The 27,709-nt window shown below is 38.5% G+C and overlaps 1 protein-coding gene across 1 annotated transcript; it reads left to right on the top strand.

Annotated features, from left to right (window-relative positions):
• Positions 1-2,673: 2,673 nt before the first annotated feature.
• Positions 2,674-24,009, top strand: LOC144203974 (protocadherin-17-like). The gene is made up of 4 exons (XM_077727624.1): positions 2,674-6,169; positions 9,066-9,124; positions 9,271-9,440; positions 21,933-24,009. Exons 1-4 carry the CDS (start codon positions 3,698-3,700, stop codon positions 22,508-22,510), a joined length of 3,279 nt encoding a protein of 1,092 aa, XP_077583750.1. The 5' UTR covers positions 2,674-3,697; the 3' UTR covers positions 22,511-24,009.
• The last annotated feature ends 3,700 nt before the right edge of the window (positions 24,010-27,709 follow it).

The following is a 27,709-nucleotide window of genomic DNA, read 5'->3' on the forward strand; positions in this document are numbered from 1 at the left end:
TGTAAGTGATTACTGTTCAAAAATCATTTTGTAAAATCTAAAAATATATATAAAAAAGCTAAAATAAACATTGTTTTAGATCTATAAAAATGAATATTCAGGGCTTTTAATCCAGTTCTTTTAATCCATTAATAAAAAAATATATCTTAATATTATTGTAATTTTTAAATATTTTTTCTGTGTTTTTAGTACAAAAATCATTTTGTAAAATCTAAAAATATATATAAAAAAGCTAAAATTAACATTGTTTTAGATATATGAAAAACTGAATATTCAGGCCTTTTAATCCACTTCTTTTAATCCATTTATAATAAAAAATAATCTAAATATTATATCACCCTTAACACCCTTAATCTATTAGCTACACCTGCTAGATCAAACCACAGCCTAAACTCGATTTAAAAAAAAAAAATCCGTCTTTTCCAACAAAAAATGCTGTTTTATTTTGAAGTGCTATACTTTCAATACAGAGAGTCAAGCACCTCATTAGATATTCTTTCACACTTTTTTTTGGAGTGCATAAAAGCACCATCACTTAAAAGATTGGAACAAAAACGAAGTCTCAATTTAAGCCACTTTTTGCTTTTTCACGTCACATTACTAAAACTATTGACGTTGGCATGCATCCAATTCATTTCTAATCAAGTTCGATTGTTGATTCTATTTTTTTTATGTATGCCAAACACGTGTTTTTGCAATGGCGGTACGCATACGTAAGGTCAACCAAATGTCGTCTGGCTGTGATCCAGGTTGCGCATTCTGGCAGCGATTTCAATATAACACGGAAAATCCGATTTGACATGATCACAAGCTTTCTATGTATACGTCTGAATATTTTAAGCCCTGGTGGAGAGCTTTGAGCATTGGTTATCTTTGATGGAACGCTTGCGTTGGATCACATCGGGCAGAAAGGAGTGTATTTAAAAAAAAAACAGGAGTAGATTATATCTGCTATTGGGTTTTAAGCAGAATATACAGATTAATGTCGACTTGATTTTTTTAACAAAGACACTAGAGGAAGAATAAAAGAGTTGTTGTATCAACTAAGATCTTTGAGGGGGAGTGGAAAAAGATTGTCAAGGGTTGGTAGACATCCAAAAAGTGTTCAAATTGAGGTTCGCGGGCTGTTAAAGTCAAGTTGATTTCATGTGGGCCGGACCAATTTAGATGTAATATTTAGATTTTTTTAATTATAAATGGATTAAAATAACTGGATTAAAAGCCCTGACAATTCAGTTTTTTAGGGAGCTAAAAGAATGTTTATTTTAGCTTTTTTTAAAATATATTTTTAGATTTTACTAAAATGATTTTTGAACTAAAAACAGAAAAATGATTACAAAATTACAATAATATTTGGATATTTTTTTCTATAAATGGATTAAAATAACTGGATTAAAAGACCTGCAAATTCAGTTTATTTTAGTTTTTTTTTAAATTTATTTTTAGATTTTACAAAATGATTTTTGAACTAAAAACATGGATTAAAAATGACAATTATTGATTTAAAAGGGGGAAATCAGGAATTTTAATATACATCTATACTCATTTGAATTTGATCCTAAAACAAAAAGTAAATAATTAAGTATTTCTTTAAAGAGTTTCAGTACAAACGGAATTGAAATTATTAAGCATGAAAATTAAATGACAACTATTCCAATATAAAGTAAAATGGAGTTAAAGTCTATTGCCAGTTTATAAATTAAAAATATATTAATCTTATCATATTTATCTTCGAAAATGTTGTAAAGAAAACATCCTCTATTCATCTTATCCTCGATCTTTCTTAGAATACTACAAAAAAATGCTACAAATATGTATACACGTCCTCGAAATACACAAAATTAACGCACATACAATTTCTCAACACACATAAAACAAACTCTACAATTCTTTTAGAGTATCCACCTGTCGCCATCTACCAAAAAACACTTTCATGCTTCTAAAAAAAGCAAAAAAATGCAATTTTACCTCATTTTCCAAAGCATCCACACAGTACAAACCATCCAATCCAACCTATTAACTCCAACTCCGAATCCTGCAAAGTACAAATCTGCACTTTGTACTCTTACATCCAAAACAAGCTCTTTCCACTACCCCCCATTCACAATTATTCAATGTCAACAGGGCTACAAAAAAGCATCCCTCCATGTCCAAAAAAATGAGTACTACCTTAAAAAAAACCCTAATGAAACCCACCAGGATTCCCCCCCAAAAAACCTACTTTTAGCCTAGCCATCTGTTGCCTATGGTGCCCTTCCTTGTCTTCACCACCAGACTTTTCCCAAGCATGATGGTGTGATTTAACCAGATCCATTTTAATTTCCCATCTTATCCCAGCTCTCCACTGGAGTGACCGCATGTAGCGTTCATTGATCCACTCCTAATCCTCCCCCTCACATCTTTGTGTATATTTAGGGGTAACATCCACTACCACAGTGTGTATTTTCCTTGTTTTTTTTTAGGGGTCGCATCAGTAAATAAATCACGTCTAGTACAACCTTTCTTCATGCCATTGGCGTGCTCCACCTCAGACGGCGAGATTTCTGTCACCGCTCACTCACCGGCGCTGCGAAAAGGGAGCACTAAAGTACGCGGGAGTGTGCGGCAAACAGAGAGGGAGGGTAGAAAAGAGGGTAGGGGAGGACGAAGAGGAGAAACAGAGAAGAAGGGAGGGGTGGAGGAGCAGCTTTCAACAGTTGAGGAGGAGACGCGACTCATTCTGATTATCTTCAATCATCTCGCACCTTATTTTCTTTCCTCTCTCTCTCTCTCTACCGGCTTCTTCTTCTTCTTCTTCAACGGCGTGCAACAGATAAGACGGTTTGACGGATGCAAAAGGGAGCGCTTCGGAATCGGACTGGATTACGGGATTAGTGGACTGATTAGGGGGCGAAGAGGAGGACAAAAAAAAGGGAAAGCGGAGAAAGGAAAGGGAGAAAAAGTGGCCGCGGCGAAAGGGAAGGAGGACACAAAAGGTTGGGCGAGCTAGAGAGAGGCTGCGTGCACTTAACTGGAGGAGACACACGGAGGAAAAGGGAGGAAAGGAAGGAAGGAAGGCAGCTCTCCCCCCGATGCAACAGTGTGCCGCACCGGAGAGCCAAGTCACAATGCACCGGTGGTGGTAACGCAGGGGGGGGGGGAGAGGAAGAGATGGTGCATTTTGGAGCTTTGCAGCGTACAGATGTCGCATGAGGGCGATGCGCCTCTATTTTTTAGGGTTTTTTGTTTTTTTTTGGGTGCTCTTTTTCACCCCTTCTTTGAAACGCAAGCTCTAACCTTCACCATGCTTTAACCTTGGACGCAGAAGAGGGAATATTAATACTTTATTCTCATCGATTATTCATTTATGGGAGCCCCCCCTCCTGTGCTGAGATGGGAAACAAAGCATTCTAATGTTGAATTTGATCTTTAATTCATGCGAGGGGTGTCGTCGGGCGGTCATCTTTGTTTACAGAAAGAGTTCATCATCCGAGAGAGGGATGCGAGAGAGCTAATGCCTATTAAAAAAAAGGGTTCGCAAATCGATTTTATATCCAATTAGCGGGCGGTAACATGCCCGCTTTGGATTTGGTTCTCTGAAGGTTCGCCGGGAATAATCAACAGGTTGAAAGTCTGCTTTTTTTTTTGTTTTTTTCTTCTTCTTGCCCCTTTTTTTCTTTTTCCACCGCGTGCCAGCACCGCAAATCCAACAGAAGGGATGCGTCTCTCTATTCCTATCTTCCTTCTTTTGTGGGTTAAAGCCCTGACATTGAAAAATCTAAGTTATTCCGTCCCGGAGGAACAAGGACCCGGTACGGTTATCGGAAATATCGCTAAAGACGGTGGCTATGGGACTTTGGAAAGAGGCAAGAAATCCAACTTCCGAGTTCTGGAAAACTCGGCGCCGCATCTGGTGGACGTCGACCCCGAAAGCGGACTTATTTTCACCAAACAAAGGATCGACCGGGAGACGTTGTGTAGACGTAACCCAAAATGCCAGCTCTCTATGGAAGTATTCGCCAATGATAAGGAGATATGTATGATCAAGATTGACATCCAGGACATTAACGACAATTCGCCTAATTTCCCTTCGGATCACGTTAATATCGATATTTCGGAGAACGCGGCGGCGGGAACGCGCTTCCCCTTAACCATCGCGCACGATTCGGATACCGGAGAAAACGGCATCAAGACTTATCAAGTCACCAGAGATGATTACAATACCTTCTCATTGGATTTAAAAGTCAGAGGTGATGGGACTATTTACCCTGAGTTGGTAGTCCAAAGACCTTTGGATAGGGAAGACCAGAGTCATCATACCCTTCTCCTCACCGCTATAGACGGGGGTGAGTACCCCAGATCAGGCTCTATGCAGATCAACGTCAGGGTGACGGATTCTAACGACAATAGCCCTATTTTTGAAAAATCCTCTTATATTCTAGAACTCCCGGAGAATTCCCCACCTGGAAAAGTACTTATAGATTTAAATGCCACCGACCATGACGAGGGAAGCAATGGCCAGGTGGTCTACTCCTTCACCGGTTACGCATCGGAGCGCATTCAAGATTTGTTCTCCATCGATCCAAACAGCGGAGTCATAAAAGTCCAAGGGGAAATTGACTATGAGGAGAATCCTATCATCGAGTTTGACGTACAGGCGAAAGATCTAGGTCCGAATCCTATCCCGGGACATGCAAAGATAACCGTCAAAGTGTTGGATAAGAACGATAACTCGCCGATTATTAGTTTTGTTTCCGTTAGGCAAGGCGCTATCAGCGAGGCGGCACCCTCGGAATCGGTCATAGCGCTGGTGAGGGTGACGGATAAGGACTCGGGACGGAATGGTCAGCTGCAGTGTCGTGTGTTGGGGAATGTTCCTTTCCGACTTCAGGAAAATAATGATAATTTCTACACGCTGTTGACGGATAGGCCGCTGGATCGGGAAGCAAAGGATGAGTACAACGTCACTATCGTTGCCAGAGATAACGGAATCCCGTCTTTAAACTACACCAAGTCCTTCACAGTGAAAATTCTGGATGAGAACGACAACGCACCTCGTTTTACAAAACTTATGTACATCTTACAAGTACCTGAGAACAACATCCCCGGCGAATACCTAGGCTCAGTCCTAGCCCACGACCCGGACGTAGGCCGCAACGGTACTGTAACCTACTCCATCCTCCCCTCCCATATCGGTGAAGTCTCCGTTTACACTTACGTATCCGTCAACCCTACAAACGGAGCCATATACGCATCCCGTTCTTTCAACTACGAACAAATGAAATCGTTTGAGTTCAAAGTTCAAGCTAAAGATGGCGGTTCCCCTCACATGGAAAGCACCACCACCGTCCGGGTCAACATCTTAGACGTCAACGACAATCTCCCGGTTATCATTTTACCGTTCCTTCAAAACGACACAGCGGAAATCCCCGTTCCTCGCAATGTAGGCATCGGCTACATCGTAGCTACAGTCAAAGCCGTAGACCACGATCACGGAGAGAGTGGACACTTAACCTACGAGATCACAGACGGAAATGACGACCACCTGTTTGACATGGACCCCATTGGCGGTGAAGTCCGAACAGCGCACGCCACGTGGGAAGACGTCTCGCCTGTGGTGGAGTTAGTGGTTAAAGTAACCGACCATGGGAAACCACCCCTTTCCGCTGTAGCTAAACTGGTAATCAAGGCCAACGCGGAAACGGCGTCAGGCGGAGGGGGCTCCAACGTAAGTGGCGAACAACAACACTGGGATGTATCCCTACCCTTGATAGTTACACTTTGCATCATCTCCGTCATGCTCTTAGCCGTCATGACCGCCATTGCCGTCAAGTCAAAACATCAAGATAAAGACAGCGGGAATTATAACTGCCGCATGCCCGAATACACCAATCCTCCGGTGGGGAAGGGTAAGAAGAAACGCATCAACAAAAGTGACATCATGCTGGTGCAGAGCGAGATGGAAGAACGAGATTCGGCCAGTCGGATGAACGTGGTCAGCAGCCCTTCGCTGATTACTTCGCCAATTTGTTTCGACTACCAGAGCCCCCTACCGCTCACCTTACCCAGATCTGAGGTCATGTACTTAAAGACCACTCCGAACAGTCTGACTGTACCCAGGGCGGGTTGCCATTCCAGTTTCGCCGGACTCGGCGCAGACGCTTCGGCAAATAGGATGTCGGTGATCCAGGTAAGACCCCACCCCGTAGAACAAAGTGATAAAAAAAATACGCCTGGTGTATAAATTGGACACCATAGTCGTTTCAGACGACTAGCTCAAGGGCAAGTACTTTCCAACTGTAGTGTGATATGACAACTTTGTTTTACTTGGCATTTTACTAATAAGGTTAATCCTTTATCCACATTCCGTCTCCGGGAAAGTGCTACGCCTGCAGGCCAGCTAATGAGAGAGCGTTCCTCGTTCCTCACCCCCTCCTCCCATTTCTGTGTGTGTTTGGGAGGGGAGGCAAACAGCTCAAGTCTAGAACCGTGACCCCCAACAGACCCTGGTCCGCCGAGAGAAAACAAAACAAAAGCCGTGCTGAGATGTCCGAGCGGACAGGTGTTTGAGCAGCTTGTCCAATCGCATTACCCAAACCGGTGTGCGCCAGACAGCGTGAGCCGTGCTCCGTAACCCCCGACAATCACATTTTTCTATCCTAGATATGGGTCATTGCCGTAAAAGCCTCACCCATCCAGAATTGGCATGATGCGACCCTCCATTCTGGTCCTTCTGGGCAATGCCAGCTAACATGCTAATTGGCCGGCAGGGTCTTGTTACATTGCCTGGTATGGTGTAGTCCGTACATGATGTAAATATCTGGGTCAGTCTCACATTTGGAGACGGTAGAGCAAATGACGAGGCCTGGCGCTGTCACCAGTCGCTGTGGTATGTGGGTGTGATCAACACAAACACATTATTCTCAAGATGATGGGAAAAGGGCACTAATGAAAGCAGCTAATGCGTTTCTCTTTATGCCTTGCCAAAGAGCCGCATATGGTCACAATAACTCTACGTTCTCATCTCTGCTAGCTAATGCAAAAAATTCAAAAGCTATTGTACCAAGCCATTACAATCGGAAGGGAAAACGCTACAGTCGGCGACGTTTTAGACGTCAAATCGTCACAACCGGGAGGGTTGGCGGAGGATAGGGATTTCAACACTAGAGTTGACGGCGACATGGCGTGTAGAAATCCCTCAAGGGACAGCTGACAGTCACATTTTGGGATCCTGTTGTGTTGAAAGCAATGTGTCCTGTCCAACAAGTGTTCTAACACTAGACGTCAAGGCCGATTTCAATCATTGAACCATTTGATGGCGGGGGTGCCGTATCGCGGCGAGGAACGTGAGTGTGGTTGCTTTAATATCCCGCTTGACTGGGTTCTGTGTAAAAAAGTAAAAGCGGCTTAATGTCAAATTTTTCTCTTATGGTTCTGGATGCGGGTTTTCTTATAACTAGCTTAGAACTGATATCATGACCGTAGATGTCTTTACCAGAAAACACTGCTTGTAGAAGAGAAATGGAATCTGTAAAATTGAAGGTTACAGAGAGTTTAAAAGAGTGGCTCGTCTTGTCAAAAATATATATATAAAAAACTGATAGACATTACGGCAAAGTGAGCTAACCTTCAGTGACGCACGGAGGCGGAAAACTTAAGTTACAATGTGGAACTCCTGGAAAAAAAGTGAATTCATGTCATTTTTACCCTGGCAGAAAACCTTGTACTGGGTAAAAAAAAGGAACAAAGAGAAAGTTGTTCAACCAAAGGAATGAAATAGAACATTTTCCCCCCTTGAATGTCAGATGAAAAGGAAATTTTCAGGCATGACGAAAAATGCACAATGACCTGACAATGCTGGAAGAATCTGTCGTCAGGCAGAATGAAAAAACAACAACAAGCCTCATAGAAGGTCGTACAGACCATTTTTCATGGGTCTCGTTTAAATTCACCAGCCAGAACTTTTCCAGACGATCTATTACTGCAATCGTGACTTTGTTACTAAGTTAAAATATGTTATTGCTCAAAGTTTACGACACTGTAAGTCTGTCCTAAAACAAGGTCCCCCTTAAGATTTAATCTAGTTGCATTGATCTCATTATAAAAAAAATATTGATGATTCAATCACACACTAAAACTGTTATATACAAGGCGCACTGGATTATAAGGCGCACCCTCAATGAATGACACTTATTTTTTTCCATATATAAGGCGCCCTGTCTATTTTGGAGAAAATTTAAGACTTTTATAGTCGTGAAAATATGGTAATAGACTGCTGAAATCCCTGGAAATTGATCAAAAATCTCAAAACTGCCATGAAGTTGTCCTAAATCCTAAAAAATACCCCAAAAATCAATTATGTCACAAACACATGTCTATATAAGACTTTTAAGTGCACCTCATAGTCGTGAAAATACGGTAATAGACAACTGAAATCCCTGGAAATTGATCAAAAAAACTCAAAACTGCCATGCAGTTGTACTAAAATCCTAAAAATACCCCAAAAAATCAATTATGCCACAAACAAATGTCTATATAAGCCTTTTAAGTGCACCTTATAGTCCTGAAAATACAGTAGAAAAACATTTTGTGTCCAAGTTTGTTCCGCATCAAATAACTTGAAAACAATTGCCCACCGGTACTGATTTTTGACTGTGCAATGAGTAAAAAAGTGTGAAAATTCAATGCTTTTCCCGGACAGAGCAAATTAAGACTTTCCTACACAATTCATTATCTTGAACAACACAACAAAGAGCCGTCTTGTGTTCCGCTGTTAATTGACGGAAAAGCCCTACTCAGCATTTCCATTCAAAGTTGTAATGTCTTATACAGCTTTTGGACAAAAACACCACTTTTTTTCCGGTACAAGTTCCTAAATTCCACCAATCTCTCCAACCATTTAACATCATTAATACAAAACAACGACCCGTGTAAAAGCGCCAAATCCTAGCTGTTCCAAAGAGGCTTTACGGATGATTTCAATCCACGTCTGTGTCTAATGTCATCAGCCAACAGCATGAAGCTCTTTTGTTTTTTTTCTGGGCAAAATTTAAAAAAAAAAACATCATTTTCATTGTCATTTCCAGACGGAAAACTTCCCCTCGGAGCCCAATTACGCTGGCAGCAGGCAGCCGTTTGTTCAAAGGTAAGGAGCTCGCTCACATGCAGATACTTCCAGACCGCCTTCATCCCGCTATCAAGCCCGCTTGGCTATCAAACGGCTTTCACAGTAAGAATGGAAAGTTATACCACCCCCCCACACCCCCTCTCTTGTTCTTTTCCTTGCCGCAGCTCTACATTTAAGGATGCGGAACGAGCCAGCCTCCGAGACAGTGGCCATGGTGATAGTGACCAGGCCGATAGTGACCAGGATACTAATCGAGGCTCCCAGTGTGACACATCTGCCAGGGAGGCCCTCAAGATGAAAGGCACATCAGTTAACGGCCAGCCTTTCGAGCAGGGTGAGTGGACTCTTCCCGACATCGTCAAGATGCCTAGTCGCTCGCCCGCGGCGCCACCTTGTTTATTTTTTTATATATTTTTTTTTACGCGTCGGGACTTTAAGTGTGGCTTTGCCCGCGCCAATGACGACTTACAAAGGTTTATCGAAGGGGTGGGGCAAAGTTTTGGGGTCAGGGGGGGGACACATTGACTTTAAAAATTTGACAGATGGGCGGGGTCAGCACAAGATATGATACATATAAAAAAGTGCATCCGTTAATAGTACTTATGAAATTTAAAAAGAAAAAAAGGACTAAAGTATTAACATACTCATCACTCATTATTAAAGTAAAAAGTATAAAGTACGAAGTCAAGTATGAAGGAATGTATTAAGAAATATTAAAATGTCATTTAGGAAAAGATAGAAGGGCTTTAAAACACAAAAAAAAACTAATAAGAGTGGACACAGCTACTGCTACTGGCTTCCGTGTGACGGCGCCATCTTGGGGACAAATGTAAAAAATATTATTTGGACAACGTCGGCGGGCCGGATTAAAAAGCCTAACGGGCCAGATGTGGCCCACGGGCCGTAGTTTGCCTATGCATTGGTTTAACATGAAGGTGGTAAATCGACAAAGTTATTTTTTTTTGTGGGAGGAGGGGGTCCGTGAAATCGGAGCCTTGACCGGTGCGGTATAAAAAAATAAGTTAAATTTACTGTAAAATAGAGGCTGCTGTGAATGCCAAGGTTTTACCATAAAACGGGGAAAACGGAAAATGGTAAGGCTGGTGTAGCCTTGGATTTTATGGTAGCATTTTTGTAGATATGGTATATAAATGTTCTTGATTGAGGAGGGGGGAAAGAGTTAGACGCAAAGAGGAAAAGATTTTAAGTGGGAGAGTTAAAGTTACTTTAGGTCAGAAGGAGCATTAAAAAAATATTTTTTGAATATAATTATTTGTTTGTATTTAATGGGCTTTGATTAATTTGAGTGTTTTATGGGAGGAGTTAGCTCGTAGTTAGTATGATAGACTGCCGCTGTGTTTTTAAATCTAGGTGATTAAAGTTTAGGAACAAATTAGAATTAAAAAAAGACTAAAAATTAGATTAAAAAATTACAAAACCGAACTAACTTAAAGTGTATTGTGTGTTGATCAAATGAATTAAAATTGATTAAAATTAAAGGGCAGTGAAGGGCATTTACACCAAATTCATACAAATATTGCATTTTTTTTGTTCATTCTTAGTTTAACAATACATTTTTACAGTTTTTCCTTTGTTTTAACGACCTATAACTGAAATACATTTTAAAAATTAGACTGAAACTGTTGACGGAATGAATTAAAAAGGATCAAAATTAAATTACGATGAGGGCCATTTCCAAATATTCATAAAAACTTATTTTTCTTTAAAAAACAATAGTTCATCCTTACTTTAACATTACATTTTTACATATTTTCCTTTTATCTTAACACATTTCTGCTAAGCACAGCTGTCGTTATTTTACTGTACATTTTAACAGGCAGAGTCACTGATTGCCATGTAAAAGGTAACTTTAGGGGGGCTGCTTTTAAAAGAATAAAAGCGCTAAAAAAACACATCCCGCCTCTGATCCGGGCATCAAACAATCTGGCATACGTCTCTCTCTTGATCAAACCTTTATTTGAACAGACTTCACGTGCGCTTTGACTTTACACGACGCCGCCGCCTCGCAGGTATTCGCGGCAGGTGCGCTCCCACCTTTTGGCCCCTCCCACAAAAGCGCTTGGAACTTAGCGGCGGGTTTTACGACTAAAAATAGGAATATTAAAGTTTCATTACGAGCCAAACGACTGCCAAGAGTGCAATCGCAGATGATTGCCAAGCTGCTGTGACCCGACTGACATGCTCGGGATTGATATATTTAGCGGGAGCGCAGATAAACAGAAAATATGAGCGCCGGCCTCGCAGGTGAGATAAAGGCTAACGGCGAGCTCCGGCGAGGAGGCGACGGCTTTCATTTGCCGGTATGAGACGAGGCTACGGTCATTGGCTCCCGAAGCGCTACTTTTCACGGCATTTACATTGCTGTGAACTGTCTGAATGCCAAGGGCTTGGACAGAAAAAAATCTGTTGGTTGCCAGAAATGACGTGGGGGAATTCCGGTAGATGGCATGTGTCAAAGTGGCGGCCCGAGGGCTAAATCTGGCCCGGGGCCTCTTTTTGTGTGGACAGGGAAAGTCAATTATGAGTGCAGATTTTTTGTTTTAGTATTAAATTCAAATGAAGAGTATAGATCTATATTATATTTCCTGATTTTCCCTTTTTTAAATTAATTATTGCAATTTTTTTATTCGTTTGGTGTTTTTGGGTCAAAAATAATTTTGTAAAATCTAAAAACAAATATTTAAACATATTTTCAGTTTTCCACTAACATTGAATATATTTTTGAAAGATTTGTTTCCATTATAAATGAAAAAATATAAAAATATTACATGTTTTAGGATCAAATTAAAATGACCAGTATAGATGTATTTAACATTCCTTGATTTTAACCCATTTAAATCAATAATTGTCATTTTTTAATCATTTTTTTCTGTGTTTTTAGTACAAAAATCAACTTGTAAAATCTAAAAATATATTTAAAAAAAGCTAAAATAAACATTGTTTTATCCCTACAAAAAACTGAATATTCAGGGCTTTTAATCCAGTTCTTTTAATCCATTCATAAACAAAAAAAACTAAATATTATATCTAAAATGGTCCACCTGAAATCAAGTTGACATTAAAGCGGCCCGCGAACCAACCCGAGTCTGGTAGATGGTAAAAGTCTCCGTAGGAGGTGGAAATTCAATCGTATTTTTTTATGGCAGGTTATATTTTTTATATATTTTGGGAGAATATGATTGGCCGCCCAGTTCTAAGGCCAATCGCACGGAGAAAGATATTGAAAGAGATGTCTGGCGCTTGCTGACTGAATATTTACACGCGCTCCGGCACCGCTTGAGGAATTTCATTTATACGGCTGTGTTTGGAAGATAAGGGTAATGCAAAGAGTTGGCGCATTGCGTTTATTAATGGCCGGACGCGTTCCTGCTTTTCCCCTTTGGAAAGTTGAAAAGGTAAACTTAGATGGGATTACGGGGGGAATTTTAAAGAGCGGTAGCGCAGTACCGACTTGTCGGGATGATTTGTGAGCGTTGAGAGGCTCAGATTTCAAATTACAGCATCCACTCTGGCTTTTTTTGCGGGTATTACATATTTGAACTGGTTGAACTGGGAAATCTAGCAAGGTAGACCTCCCAGTTTAAATGGATTGGACGTCTATGGACATCTATGATACTAAAAATTTGGTGGTATGTAGTAATGTTATTCCTTGTGAGCCATACTACGAATTTAAAAGTCAAAACATGTAAAAAAGTGCCTTTTCAATTTTTTTGGGTAATTTTACCACTTTTAAAGTGGAAAAAAAATGAATATTTTTAAAAAAAGATTCTTATGCTGTTGCTAATCAATGAGAAAATGTACTCCAGAAGAGTACTACTGCAAAAAAATGAAGATTAAAGCAGTTCTAAATGTAATATCTCAGTTCTGTCACTAGTAATTTCCATATTTTAGCTCACAGGTTAGGAAAGAGCCTGATGTACTCATCAAAAGAGCCACATGTGGCTCCCGAGCCATAGGTTCCCCAACCCTGTGTGTATATTTTCACCCGCATTTCTTGAATATACAGAAAAATCACTTAGTTTTTCGCAAAATACACACGTTAAATTGACATAAAATAGGAAATTGTAAAGATATTCATGAATATTCATTTTCCGAACAACTGTGGTAGTTAAAATACACTTTTGTATACATAAATAGTCTTAAATAAGAAAAGCCTGGCACCCCACCAGGCTTATAAAGCCTTGGGAAAACCCTGCAGTGCAAAGTCATGTGGTGTGTGTTTATTGTAAGAAAGACAACAACTACTATCCAATACAACACACTGTAATTTATATTATTAATTCAAAGTCTAAACTTTAGTATTTTATTCGAGATGGCAAAGTAAAATTAGTATTTAACGTTTTTTATATCGTTTTGTCATGAAATTGACCATTTGAAGCCCTCAATACCATCGAAAAATGACATAATTTTAATCTTTATCATACAAAAGTCAACCATTTCTTCATTTCTATTCATATAATACACACTCCACCCTTTCCTTCTATTATTTTCTTTGCAATAAAACCCGCAATATACTCCAAAAAAAACACACTATACACTTTACATTTTTGTTCCATTTCCTCCACAATCAGCGTATGAATATGTTTGCATACTGATTGTGCTCCCAAATCTTTATTTTAATGATTTTATTGCACTACTTCTTTGGCAAAAAGAATGAAAGATTGATTTTTTTCCTTTTCCTTTCTCTTTTTTTCTACTCTTGCACAAAAAGCTGGCGGGTTAAGTAGTATTACTTTTATATCTTTTACCTTTGCCATCCCTCCAGTCTCCTGGCTGCTTTGATACAGGTAATATATGCACCTGTGAAGCTCTTGCTATCACGCACACTGAATATTTATTCCCCTCCCGCCCGCAGACGCCAGATGCACTGTGGGTATGTTGCTAGGCGTTTTCTCATTCTCTTTCTAATGGGCGTCCAAGATCTTTGTTTGCCAACATTTGCTTTATTTCTTGCCAATTCCATCCAAAAGTGCTTATTTTACCACTATTAAATCCAATGCGTGCATTTTTTTGTTACTTGATATGATTTACAATGATTAAATAAGCCAGGGGTAGACAACCTGTGGCTCCAGAGCCACGTGTGGCTCTTTTGATGGCTCTAAGATGAAATATGAAAACAGAGAGTCCAGACCCGAATGCACCAATAGGAACATCATGTCAGCACTGTGGCATTGATTTTTTTCTTCTGCATCCATTTTCTCATTGATACTCATTGATACTCATTGATCTCATTGATATTCATTGATTAGCAGCAGTGTAACAATGCTATCAAATGTATTTAGAGACTTTTTGTACTTTAAAAGTAGTAAAATAACAAAAAAATTGTGCGCATGTTCATATATTTAGATTTTTAAATTATCCTGCGTCCATGTTCTCATTGATACTCATTGATCTAATTGATATTCAATGATTAGCAACAGCGTAACAATCTTATCAAAAGAATTCAGAGACTTTTTGTACTTTAAAAGTAGTAAAATGACCAAAAAATATCACACATTTTCATATATTTTGATACTCATTGATCTCATTGATACTCATTGATACTCATTGATTAGCAACGGCGTAACAATGCTATAAAAATTCAGACTTTTTGTACTTTAAAAGTAGTAAAATGACTAAAAGAATTGCACATTTTCATACATTTTGACTTTTAAATTGTGAGTATGACTCTCAAGGAATAATATTTCAAAATAGGAATTGTTAACGTCTCTTTCATAAAGGTTTCCGACCCCTGAAACAACCTGAAAACGAGTCAAAAAACCTGACGGCAGGAACAATAGATGAAAGTGTCTCGATTGGATTAAAAACTTTTTGGGGGTAAAATTCCAGCTTTGATTTATAAACCCTGAATGCAGTTGATTATATTTTAATGTACTACACGGCCCAAAAAAAGACATCATTAATTTATGAAAGGATGAAATATAAACAAGTACTTTCTTTTGTTGGCCCCAAAAAAATATATACATATTTTCTTTGAGACAATGATATACGCGTAGAAAAGTAGAAGAGAATAAGAACAATACCTGGATGTGATTTCCTGTTAGCTTTCCCGAACAAGGCGCATCTCCTCATCAGTATCATCAGTCGAATCCTCTTGAGCGCTGATGGCTGCCATGGAAATACACGGCGGCGGCAGCGGCGGCGCATCTTCCTGCCCGGCTTATCGTTATGCTTTCAGATCTAGGAAAGAAAAGAGCGAAGGTATAAAAAAAAAAAGAAATAAAATAACCATCCCTTTGGATGAGAAATGGAGAAACAAATGGCTCAGTGGCGTAATCAGTCAGTACGAATGCTTCAAAGCTTGGCACTGTAATGTCTACAAGTGTGTCTTTGCCAAATCAAAGCTATGTTTTATTCCGTCCTTTTGATGTAAAATGCATTTTGAACCCACATATGTATTTCCTCTTGATCGTATTCACATAATATATAATGTGGCAGGTGGGGGAGGGGGGTGATAAAAGACACGTCATTTTAGCTTAGATCAGATATGTCCAAACTACGGCCTGCGGGCCAAATATGGTGCCGTACGGCTTTTTAATCCGGTCCGCTAACATTGTCCAATATATTTTTTATTTATTATATTTTATTATTATTATTATTATTATTATTATTTTTACCCCAAGATGGCGCCGTCACGCAGAAGCCAGTGGCAGTAGCTTTGTCCACTCTTATTTGTTTTTGGTGTTTTACAGCCCTTCTATCTTTTTTTTAAATGATATTTTAATATTTCTTAATACATTCCTTTTTACTTGACTCTGTACTTTATACTTTTTAAGTGATGAGTGATGAGTATCTTAATACTTGAGTCATTTTTTTCGGTTTATGTTTCATATGTACTGTTAACGGATGCACTTTTTTATATGTATCGTATCTTGTACTGACCCCGCCCATCTGTCAAATTTTTAACGTCAATATGGCACCCGGGCACAAACTTTTACCCACCAAAAGTTTAATATTTCTTAATACCTTCTCAAAAACAAAAAATATATATACCAATTATGCATAAGCTTGTACAAAACGTTAAAAACGTGCGGCAAATTGTTATAAAGGGCATCCAAAAAAATATTTTCCATTCCGCTTATTGTTTGTCTTGTTTTGGAACTTTTCCTTAAAAAGTAGTGTTTTATTTTTTTGTTTTGATACTTCATTTGCATAAAAATATGCGTGCCAGGTTGATAATTATTGCCTTGCGCAAAAGTTGTTTGTGGCAAACGGCTCTCATATCAAAAAAGCTGACACGGAGTCACAAAGAATTCTTTGCAGACCACATATTTGGCTACTTTGGGAGAGCAATTTTCCCTTCAAACTGTCTAAACATTAATTACTGTTCATTTTCCACTTGTTATGGCGTTGCGGGAACAATTGATTGTTGGATATATTTAGCAAATGTGCTCTTTAAATAATAGAAATTGACGTCCGATCCTAAAAAAATAACAACACTCACAGTCCCATTGACATCAACAGGCGCAATTATTCATCCAAATTTAACGTCACTAATGTGAATTTGACGTTATCAGTGACATTCATGCTTTCTTATGAATATAATTTTGAGAGCTGGTTTCAACAGTAAAATGTCTCGACCAAAAGACCGGCGACCAAACGTCCGAGCACCAAATTTTACATACACAACTCAAATCGTAGTTCTAGAATCCTAGTTAGAACTTTAATTCATCCTATATTCGGGAAATTTCTAGGTTGTAGTAGCAATACAGACACATAAGACATTGTAGAACTAGTTAAAAAAACTGGAGCCACACAAAAATAACTCCACAAGATGGATTATTGTGTGTATACTATTAAAACATCGTTAGGATCAATAAACAAGGGATGGCCCTTTAAAACCTGGTGAAAGTTACACTTCCTAATTTCTATGAATATTCAACTTCCCCCCCCAAAAATTACTACATTTCTCTCTGAATAAATTTGCATATGACGCAACACTTCACACACAAACCGGCGACCAAACGTCCGAGCACCGAGTTCTGGGTTCAAACCCAAGTAGGGATTTTTCATGTTCTCCCTAGAGTTTTCCCCGGGTACTGCTATTTTTGGTTGGGCTGATTGGACCCTTTAAATTGCCCCTAAGTATGAGTGTGAGCCTGAATAGTTGTTAGTCTCCTCCTGCCCTGTGATTGGCTGGCCACCAATTCTAGGCATGCCCCGCCTTGTGCCCAAAATCAGCTGGAATAAGCTCCAGCACCCCTTGTCAACCTTATAAGAATAAACAGTTAAGCAAAAATAAATCAGTTTCCCAAAACATATCCCACAAAGCCTTTTTTTTTTGTTTTCCCGCACTTGTTGTCATGCAAAACAACGTCCCAAAACAAGACTTTCCAATCAAAAGCCCGCCCTGCAGCCAGCCCCCGAGGCTCGACAATTCGGCGTGTGCGGCCGCCTTTTCCCCGCCAGCATTCGTCGACGCTACCCAAAGCGAGCCGGGCAAACAAAACGTCTTTCTTCCAACATCTCCTTGTCACACATGTGGATTTATTTTATTTGTCGAAGGCTCCCAAACCAGAAAAATTCGGAGTTTGGGAAAGGAAAACACCCAAAAAAATGGTTTCTTCTTCCTCCATTTCCCTCATTCATATTTCCCACAAAGCCTTTATGAGTACCGTATTTTCACGACTATAAGGCGCACTTAAGTCTTAAATTTTCTCCAAAATAGACAGTGCGCCTTATAATACAGTGCACCTTATATATGGAAAAAAATGTCATTCATTGAGGGTGCGCCTTATAATGTGGTGCGCCTTATAGTCGTGAAAATACGGTAAATGACTTTATTTTAAACAATTAATGGATCATTATGGCCAAATTAAGGAATAACTTCCCAATCGGAATACAGCGATTCCATTTTTGTTGTTGTTACAAGGCGGGGCTAAAGAAACAATAGAATTTTACGGAATGCCTCTTTGGATAAAACATTCCAAAACGCCTCAAACCGTTAATACCAATTGCGGCAGTGTCAAATAAATGTTGATTGCGGCATAATTGCCGCAATAACAAGCGCCTGGATCCCTCGCGTTGGTTTTGTTGGCCATCTTTCTTTCAGTTGCAGAGTCACGCGCCAGAAAGAACAACATCCAATTGGACATTTGATTAGATCGCCTTGCTTTTTTCGCCTGGAGTGGAGAAAGCATTCATTTATTATTCATTTATTAGCGTTGTTTGGACTTTCCATGGCGGGATGAACGAGTCGTCACAGTTTCGCCTGTAGGCTAAACGACAATTGGCGATTAGCCCGACACAATTTTACTAACAAGTTTTTTATTTTTTTTATTTATTTTATGGTGGCAATGGAAAGAAATCCCATGTAGCCACGCCTTCAGAAAAAAAGAGCAAATCTACCGTTAAATATGAAATTCATGCTGCTAGGTGATACGTTTTGAAGGTAATTGTTTTTCCACTTACTGCTAATTTGCGCCAATAACTATTCGCCTACTGAATTAAATTATTGTCTTTTTTTTTGACACTTATTTCTTGTTTCCGGGCATGCAAATGAGGTCATTTTTTAGCGACAAGGACGGGTCATAATATATGACGCGTCTAATAAGGAGTGAAATGAAAAATGGCAAGGAAATGCAAATAAAGGAGCTGATTATGATGCAATAAAGTGGAAAAAGGTTATGCCAATGATTGGGCTAGAAATGGTAATGCTTAATTTGTCCTTGAATTGTTTTGAAGGAAGGAAAATTGTTTAAACGCTTCCTTTTAAAAGGAAAAGAACATCATGAGAGGGATCTGCAAGTCAAAATAAGATGATTTTTGAGATAGTACTTGACACTAAACAGGTAACACATTTACTGACAGTCACATCACCGGGAGCCAATTAGGGGAGATAAATATGTCAAATTATAAACTGCTGTGAAAAGCACAGACAAAATTGTCATGGAAGCTAAAATTTTACCGTGATCGGACGTTTGGTCGCTGGTCATTTGGTCGCCGGTCTTTTGGTCCCCGGTCTTTTGGTCCACGGTCTTTTGGTCACCTGTCAAATGTACTTAGTTATTAAACAGTACTTAGATATTAAACAGTACTTAGATATTAAACAATACTTAGATATTAAACAGTACTTAGATATTAAACTACTTAGATATTAAACAGTACTTAGATATTAAACAGTACTTAGATATTAAACAGTACTTAGATATTAAACAGTACTTAGATATTAAACAGTACTTAGATATTAAACAGTACTTAAATATTAAACAGTACTTAGATATTAAACTCTCTCACGAATATAATTTTGAGAGCTAATTTCAACAGTAAAACCAAAAGGGACCAAAAGACCAGCGACCAAACGTCCGAGCACCAAATTTTACATACACAACTCAAATCTTAGTTCTAGAATCCTAGTTAGAACTTTAATTCATCTAGTATTCGGGAAATTTCTAGTTTACAGTACCAATACATACACATAAGACATTGTAGACCTAGTTAAAAAAAACTGGAGCCACACACAAGTCCACAATTTTGTCATCACTATTAAATCATCGTAAGGATCAACAAACAAAGGATGGCACTTTAAAACCTGGTGAAAGTTACACTTCACAATTTCTATGAATATTCAACTCCCCAAAAAAAAAATCCTAGATTTCTCTCTGAATAAATTTGCATATGACGCAACACTTCACACACAAATTCAGCCCTGAACTACGTTGTCACTCAGTCAGCTTACTTAAAAACGAGTGGGCGAACGAATTGCGTGCCCCGGAGCGTATCTTACGTATACATATTTTGATAGCGCCCCCTAGGACTCAAACCTCAACACCAAATACAAACGACCCCGTGCGTATACCACCTTCATCTCAACCCACTAAAATAATGCAAACAAGCTACGTGGGAAATAATTAAACATATTTTTCTTTCCCATCGGTATCAAACCGCAAAATACGAATCCCATCTTCAATGTGACTCTTTAGCATTGGTTTTTTTTCCCATTTACATTAACAGTACTTCAATCAATACTTGCAAATTATTTATTCCGTACTTGATTAGGAAGGTCAAAATGAAAAATGATGCCGTAAATTCTAAGGTTAAGATAACGATTGTACCCACAAACGCTAATTCCGAACTGTCCTTGAATCGCTCGTGGTTTGACGGAATGAATTAAAATTAATGTTGACACAATTTCGTGCGCAGGTAATGTGTGTGCTTGCCAATCTTTGCTGATGCAACTCGCACATGAGCAATTTTTTTGCTGCTTCTGCATCAGAACTAAAAAAAAAAATGCTTCCTCTGCACCACAAGCATATTTTCCAGGAAACACCTACGCAGGTTATGATTTTTTCCAAAAAGGGGGGCCAAGGGGAGGGGCTTTATGAATATTATGAATCACTTTCAACTGTTGCTTTGACCCACTGTGAAGGAAAATGAAATAATAATCAATGTTTTGTTGTGTATAGTCATTTTCATCCTGGAAAATGCAAAGCATTATTTCAAGGTTTTTAGAAAAATTACCAATTTTAGGCCTTATTTGCTATTAAAATTAATATACCGTATTTTCACGACTATAAGGTGCACTGCATTATAAGGCGCACCCTCAATGAATGACATTGTTTTTCCATATATAAGGCGCACTGGATTATAAGGCGCACCCTCAATGAATGACACATTTTATTTTTTTCCATATATAAGGCGCACTGGATTATAAGGCGCTCTGTCTATTTTGGAGAAAATTTAAGACTTTTAAGTGCGCCTTATAGTCGTGAAAATACGGTAAGTCAAATTCATGAGCTGATTGGTCGCTATTGGCGTCCAATCTGTTTTAACTTGGGCAACCCATCCTAGTCAAAATGGATTGGCAGAGAATGATAGGTTGTCAGGCACAAGGGGAATAACATATTCATCTAATTTCATTTTATAATATAATAAATATTCTTGAATCTTCACAATGAAATATGAATCAGTCACGGGTCGCATTAGCCGGCGTTGAGAAAATTATTACTTGTCAGCAACTATAATTTCAAGTGGCACAAAGAAATCTGTTAACTGTCAGATTTTTTTCTTCCTTTGGATCTGTCATTGTTGCTCTAAACTGCCAGTATTGATTTTCCTTGTTCCATAAACTATCAATTTCAAATCATAAATCAAATTAAGTTTCCAGCTGGCTGAGTAGAGCAAGTGGAACGGGGAACATCCAGAATTGGTTGGAAAAAGTATTCGGGTACTTTAGTTTCCTCTCAGATCCCAAAAATACACACTTTAGGCTGGTTGAACACTCTAAATTACCCCTAGCTATGATTGGTTGTCCTTTAACTCCTCCTGCCCTGCAATTGGCTGGCCACCGATTCAAGGTATGTCCCTAATTGGCCATTATAGGCTCCGGCGCCCCCTGTAAACCTTGTGAGAATAAGCAAAATGGAAAATGAATGAATTAAATGAAAATTATTGATAATGTTTCTGACTAATTTTGTCTCCAATCGAAATGGAGCAAACTTAACGAATGGTACGCGTACATTTTATAACGCAAATATTTTAAGTGAGTTTTTCGTCAGTTTCAATTTTTGTACGGGATTTTTTACCATGTTTTTTTGTCAATCCGATCTCGTTTTACGCATTTCGGCGTTGCATTCATACGTTTTTTTTGTTTTAATCAGTTAATTAGGAGAATTTCAATTATTAGTAATGGGAGCAATTGGCTTAGGTTGCCAGGTATGCAGTAAGTCTGGCTATTTTGTCGTGCATGACCTTTCTGTCTCCCTAAGCTCTTTTCCTATCCATCGCCATCCCTCCACACGCACCGGTAGATTCAGTTTCGTCATCCCGGCGGGAGAAAGTAACAAATGTTCAACTGTTTTTCCAGAACAAGACAAATCAGTCCACTGCACCGACGAGTGTCGCGCGCTGGGACATTCTGACAGATGCTGGATGCCAAAGTTACGGATCGGAAGCCAAGCGGACAGCGCCGATAATCGCACCAACCTTTTCATCCCCGTGGGAATGGACGCCATGGTAGAGACAGAGATTTACGGCACCATCAGCCGCGGCGCCCGCAAAACCCTCAGCACCTTCGGGAAGGAACAGCGGGATGGCACCATACTCGTGGCTAACGTCAAACCCTACTTGAAATCTCAGCGGGCGCCGCCATGCCCGCCTCTACAGGAGAGCCCGCCGGCCCCCGGGAGCCCCACCAAAGGCGGATCGACCCCCGACCCGGCCCAGCGTGAGTCCAAGGAAGATCGGGAAGGGGGTTCGGACAGCAGTGCCTACGGTCCGCCCGATGGCCAGTGCTCGCCACTACACACGGCGCTAGAAGAGCCCGCCTACCTGAGCCGGGAGCTCCGCCCTAAAGCGTTAGCCAGCAGCCTCATTCACAGCGCCGTCATTAGCCAAGAGTGCGGCGGGGTGCTGGAGTACGAGCCGCGGGACTCGGGGAAGTGACGTGGCTCGTACTATAGTGGGCGCCGTTTGGCTTGGACTTTTTTGTTCGTCTTTTTTTGGGGGGGAGGGGGGTCCAAAACATTGTATAACCAAAAATCATCTGCTTTGTGTCTTTTTGCTACATTTTCCTATTTTTTTTTTGTGGACTGGGCCGTTGATGATGGGGAAAAAATGCGAATGGATTCATCGACTAATTGATTCGGAAAGAATCTTTTTGGGGGAATATTATGGACTCTTATTGCCGCACCTGTGCTGTTTTGAGCCGAGAATATGGATAGATATGAATATGGATTTCATTAAAATGGGGGAAAGTCGTAGTATACTGCCACTGTTTTAAATTCAAGCACATTTGTTACGTTTTTTTTTTTTTGCCAAAATCTATTCACTTGACATGAGATGAACTCATGCTTCCTTTTGCTTTTCTCCGGGTTCTCATTTCCGTAAAAAAATATGCTCCTTTAGGTTGACTGCAGACCTAAAATTGTCCATGAATGTGCATGTCAGCAGAATAAGTAGAAGCGGTATAGAAAATAGATGAATGAGCAGCTGGTGAAAATGTAAAATTCATCTTTCACAAGAAATTTCAATGACAGTATTACATAAGAAAACTATTTTTGGAGATAAAGTCGTCATGACGACAAAATTCACTGAATTAATTGACACTAAAAAATCAATAGATTCCAGTAGTTTAGTCCAAAAAGGGATGAAACTCATATTTACATTTATTGACTAGAATGGAAAAAATAAGTGCCTTTTAAAAGGGTCCCCAAATAACCGAAAAAATATATATTTATATTTTTTAGGGGTCCATAGGAATGCATAAATTAGTATAGATCAGAAAAGTGTTGATGCATGAAATTAAACTAGAATTTCTTCCAAAAATAAGCTTTTTGAGCCAAATTCAAGACGACTTCTTTGCAATCTAACAATTATCTCATGGCACCAAAACTCTACAATCATTTTCAAGTACTTGCTGAGTACTACTCGGTACATTCATTACCCAAAATTAGCTTCTTAACTCTCACTATGGTTAACAATCAACATCAAATCCATTTTTATCCGTAAACGCCGTCTTATTAACGTAAAATTAAGCTGATATTCCCATTTTAACTTCCATTTTCCTGCAATATTTAAGCTCCCTTTTCCACAACTTCTTTTCTAATCAATTAATCGATGAATTAATGCCCATATTTCCAAGTGACTCATTGTGTTTTTCGGTGAAAATTGTGTCCTTGACTCTTTGCTGTGAAGGTTTTCCGGGCCAATCAGTGCTTACCTGATGACTTCAAGTGTTTCCATGGTGTACCGTACCTTGTCGATTTAGATGTCCGTATTTTACACATTCGAAACGCCAATTTTTCGTGTGGCTGTCGGAAATGAAAAAACCCGCTACTGTTAGCTAATCGAGTCCTGTCCGCTTTTGTACGGTGAAGCTATCTGTCCTCCATTGAGTGTTTAAAAACCCACGTGGCTTTGAAAAAAAAAATCAAAGACCGACCGCATACATATCAGTGGCGTTCCATACAAAAAGTGAAAGTGTCTTATGAACTGTAAACGTCGGAGGTTCCGATGAAAACCATTTTTTTAAGAATGTATTTGTAATTCTGGTCGTTGTCCTCTCTGCTCTTTGTGTGAAAATAAGCTGAGCTTACACGTGAATGTGGGCTACTGTACTGTATTTGTGTATTTTATTAAATTTGTATACACCGTGTGCACGGAAGGACGTTGTTTTTCCAAAAACCCATTGACGATGACTTCCCAAGCTGTCGTGCTCGTATGTGAGAGACGTGTTAAAGCAACATGTATGTGACTTGTCTTTTTCGGGGGTTTTATTTGGGGGGTGGGGGATGTTATTGTTTTTTTTTTTTTTTTTTTAATGCTACTTGGGTGGGAAATGTCATTTTGATTTTGTGGGTCGATACGTGGAAGGAAAATGTGATAAATTAGATTAATGATAGTTGACTGATTCATTTGGTCGCCGGACGTTTGGTTGCCGGTCAAATGGTGACAGAGAGTTTACTGTTGAAACCAGCTCTCAAAATTATATTAATAAGAGAGAGTTTAATATCTAAGAGAGATAATTTAATATCTAAGTACTGTTTACTATCTAAGTACTGTTTAATATCCAAGTACTGTTGAATAACTAAGTACTGTTTAATATCCAAGTACTGTTGATACCAGCTCTCAAAATGATATTTATAAGAGAGTTTAATATGTACATATCTACTGTTTTTAACAGTACTTAGATATTAAACAGTACTTAGATATTAAGCAGTACTTAGATGTTAAACAGTACTTAGATATTAAACAGTACTTAGATATTAAACAGTACTTAGATATTAATCAGTACTTAGATATTAAACAGTACACAGATATTAAACAGTACATAGATATTAAACAGTACTTCAATATTAAACAGTACTTAGATATTAAACATTACTTAGATATTAAACAGTGCTTAGATATTAAACTCTCTCTCTGGCCGGCGACCAAAAGACCGGTGACCAAACGTCCGGCCACAATTCATTCTGGGAGAGGCTTGCAGTGAATAGTTGGTTCCCACTATTCCCAGTATAAAAGGATTGGGAGCTAAGGGATGATAGGAAAACTTGGAAAAACTTGTTTTTTTCTAATGACCAATCTTTGGCAAAAAAACATCTGCAGAATCTGAATGAATTACAAAAAAAATGTGGTATTAAGAAGTACTGTGCAAGATAATAAATGAAAGCTAATTTCAACAGCTATTCTAGCGAGAAAGCCATATTAATACAACATTACCGTATTTACATAGAAGAACGGTCATTATGCATTATAGAGTGAAAAATATGACATATCCAGTAAAAAAATGCTTGATATACATTAAATTATGTGGTTTTGAGGGGGAAAAAAACGACATATTGTTGCTTTATCCACAAAAAATTGACATGTCTGATCCGGCAATTGTTCCAATGTTGTTTTTGGGGCAACTGAATCTTAATCCTTTACTGGAGGGTTTCAGTATTTTGTTTTGTTTTCTGTCACAGCTCTTTATATTTTTAACTACAAATAAAAAAATAAAACACTGTCAAATTTGTGCCCTCCATCCCGAGTCGTACGTAAACGTCACATAACGTCAAGGATGCTAATTTAAAGCGTCTTGAGCTTCTACGCATCAAGTCGTTCATTTATTTATCTGGACATTATTTATTTAAATAGCTCAAACAAGACATGTGACAAGGACTCCAGTGTGATCAAAAATAAATAAACAAATGCTGCTGAACTACGACAAGACTTTTCCTTTCTCTCTCCAAGAGCAACCAGGAGACAGAAGAGATGGAATTAAATTTTAATAATCCCCACGGGGGGTAAAATGGGTCATTGCGGCAAGCAAACAACCCAGCAAATAATGCATTAAATGTTAACACTTGTAAATACAAAATGTAGATAATTTGATTGAACAAAAAACATCCGCAATGACTTCCCATTCACAAGACCCTCGGTGATGAATACGTAGTATTCTACCGACGATAGCTATCATTTAATTCGACTCATAAAAAGGGAGTATATTTCACTAGTTTTTTGAATTATTTTTTTCCAAGGCCAGATAGTATACTGGCTCTAATGTATGGTGTTAATTGCATAATCTTTGCATTATTGGTATGGAGATCATAGTAGCATATGTCATGTATGCGTACCATTTACCTTGGAAGAATTCAATGAGCATGCATTTATTAAAACATATTTTTTTAAAATGACATTGATATAGATATAGATATAGGTATAGATATAGGTATATATATAGGTATAGGTATAGGTATTGATATAGATATAGATATAGGTATAGATATAAATATAGATATAAATATGGGTATAGATATAGATATAGGTATAGATATAGGTGTAGATATGGGTATAGATATAAATATGGGTATAGATATAGGTATAGATATGGGTATAGATGTAGATATAGGTATATATATAGGTATAGATATAGATATAGGTATATGTATAGGTATAGGTATAGATATAGATATAGATATAGATATAGATATAGGTATAGATATAGGTATAGGTATAGATATAGGTATAGGTGTAGGTGGTTTAGGTAGAGGTATAGATATATAGATATATAAATCTATACTATCTATATTCAGGATATTGAATGTGATTTGGTCTCTTTCCCCCGATAAAAAAAATTAAAATAAAAATGTTACAAGTATACTTTACTACTGCATACTACAAACTCCCAAAGTAGGAATGCCGACGAAGACAGTGATGATGACGTGAGGTAAAAAAATATTCCTAATATGAGTCACCGTTGACATTATGTAAACTTGTCACCTCTGTTTACATTGATGAGGATATTAGGCTTTGTATTTATATAACGCCCACCACTACCTTATATTTCATCTACCTATTCTTTTGTCCTTGTGGTATTTCAGTAGTATTTCTTCTTCTGATTAGATTTTTTTTTAGCTCCCTTGAAATAAACAGCATGAATATACAACCCAGTCTACAATGTCCCAGTACATGGTTGACCCCAACAACAAAAACAGTCTGTGGTCCAGCAAAAACTAACCACTGCTGATCAAATGTGGAAGGAAGAACTGCATATTCTCTTCTATCTCCATCTAGCCGTTAGCAAGTATCTAACCAAGGAATAATCTAATGAAGTCAAATAGAATTACAGGTCTGCAACCTGGCGCCTGTCGTAGACCACAACGCAAAGGTTGCCTTCACACTACAAGAAAATATGAGTATTTCACAATTCGGTATAAACGTATGTTGAAATACACTCAAAATTAATCAATCTATGATGTTAAGTACAAAAAAAATCATCCATATTTGATTGAAAAGCAAAATGTCGATATATATTACAATGAACTGGTTATGAATTCCCTGTAAAAAGAATATTAGGGCCGTTTAATTTTCCAGGTTTAAATCTTTAATCCCTGCCCAAGCAGAGAGAGGAGTGATAATAATGAACTACTAGATGATAAAACTCAAAATTCAGAGTTCTAGTTTAAAAGGAGAGGGCACTAATGATTTGCTCTTCTTTATTTATAACCGGGGATGTATAAAATGTACGGACATTCCTGGTCAGCAATTAAAAAGAGGGTGAAAATGGATCTGTTTTTATCTGAATCCTGTATTATTTTGTCATACTTTGTCAGATATTCAGGACAGCTTCAGATGATCACAATGTCCCCAACCAATTCT

The sequence above is a fragment of the Stigmatopora nigra genome, chromosome 11, assembly GCF_051989575.1.
Source record: "Stigmatopora nigra isolate UIUO_SnigA chromosome 11, RoL_Snig_1.1, whole genome shotgun sequence".
NCBI classification, from domain to species: domain Eukaryota; kingdom Metazoa; phylum Chordata; class Actinopteri; order Syngnathiformes; family Syngnathidae; genus Stigmatopora; species Stigmatopora nigra.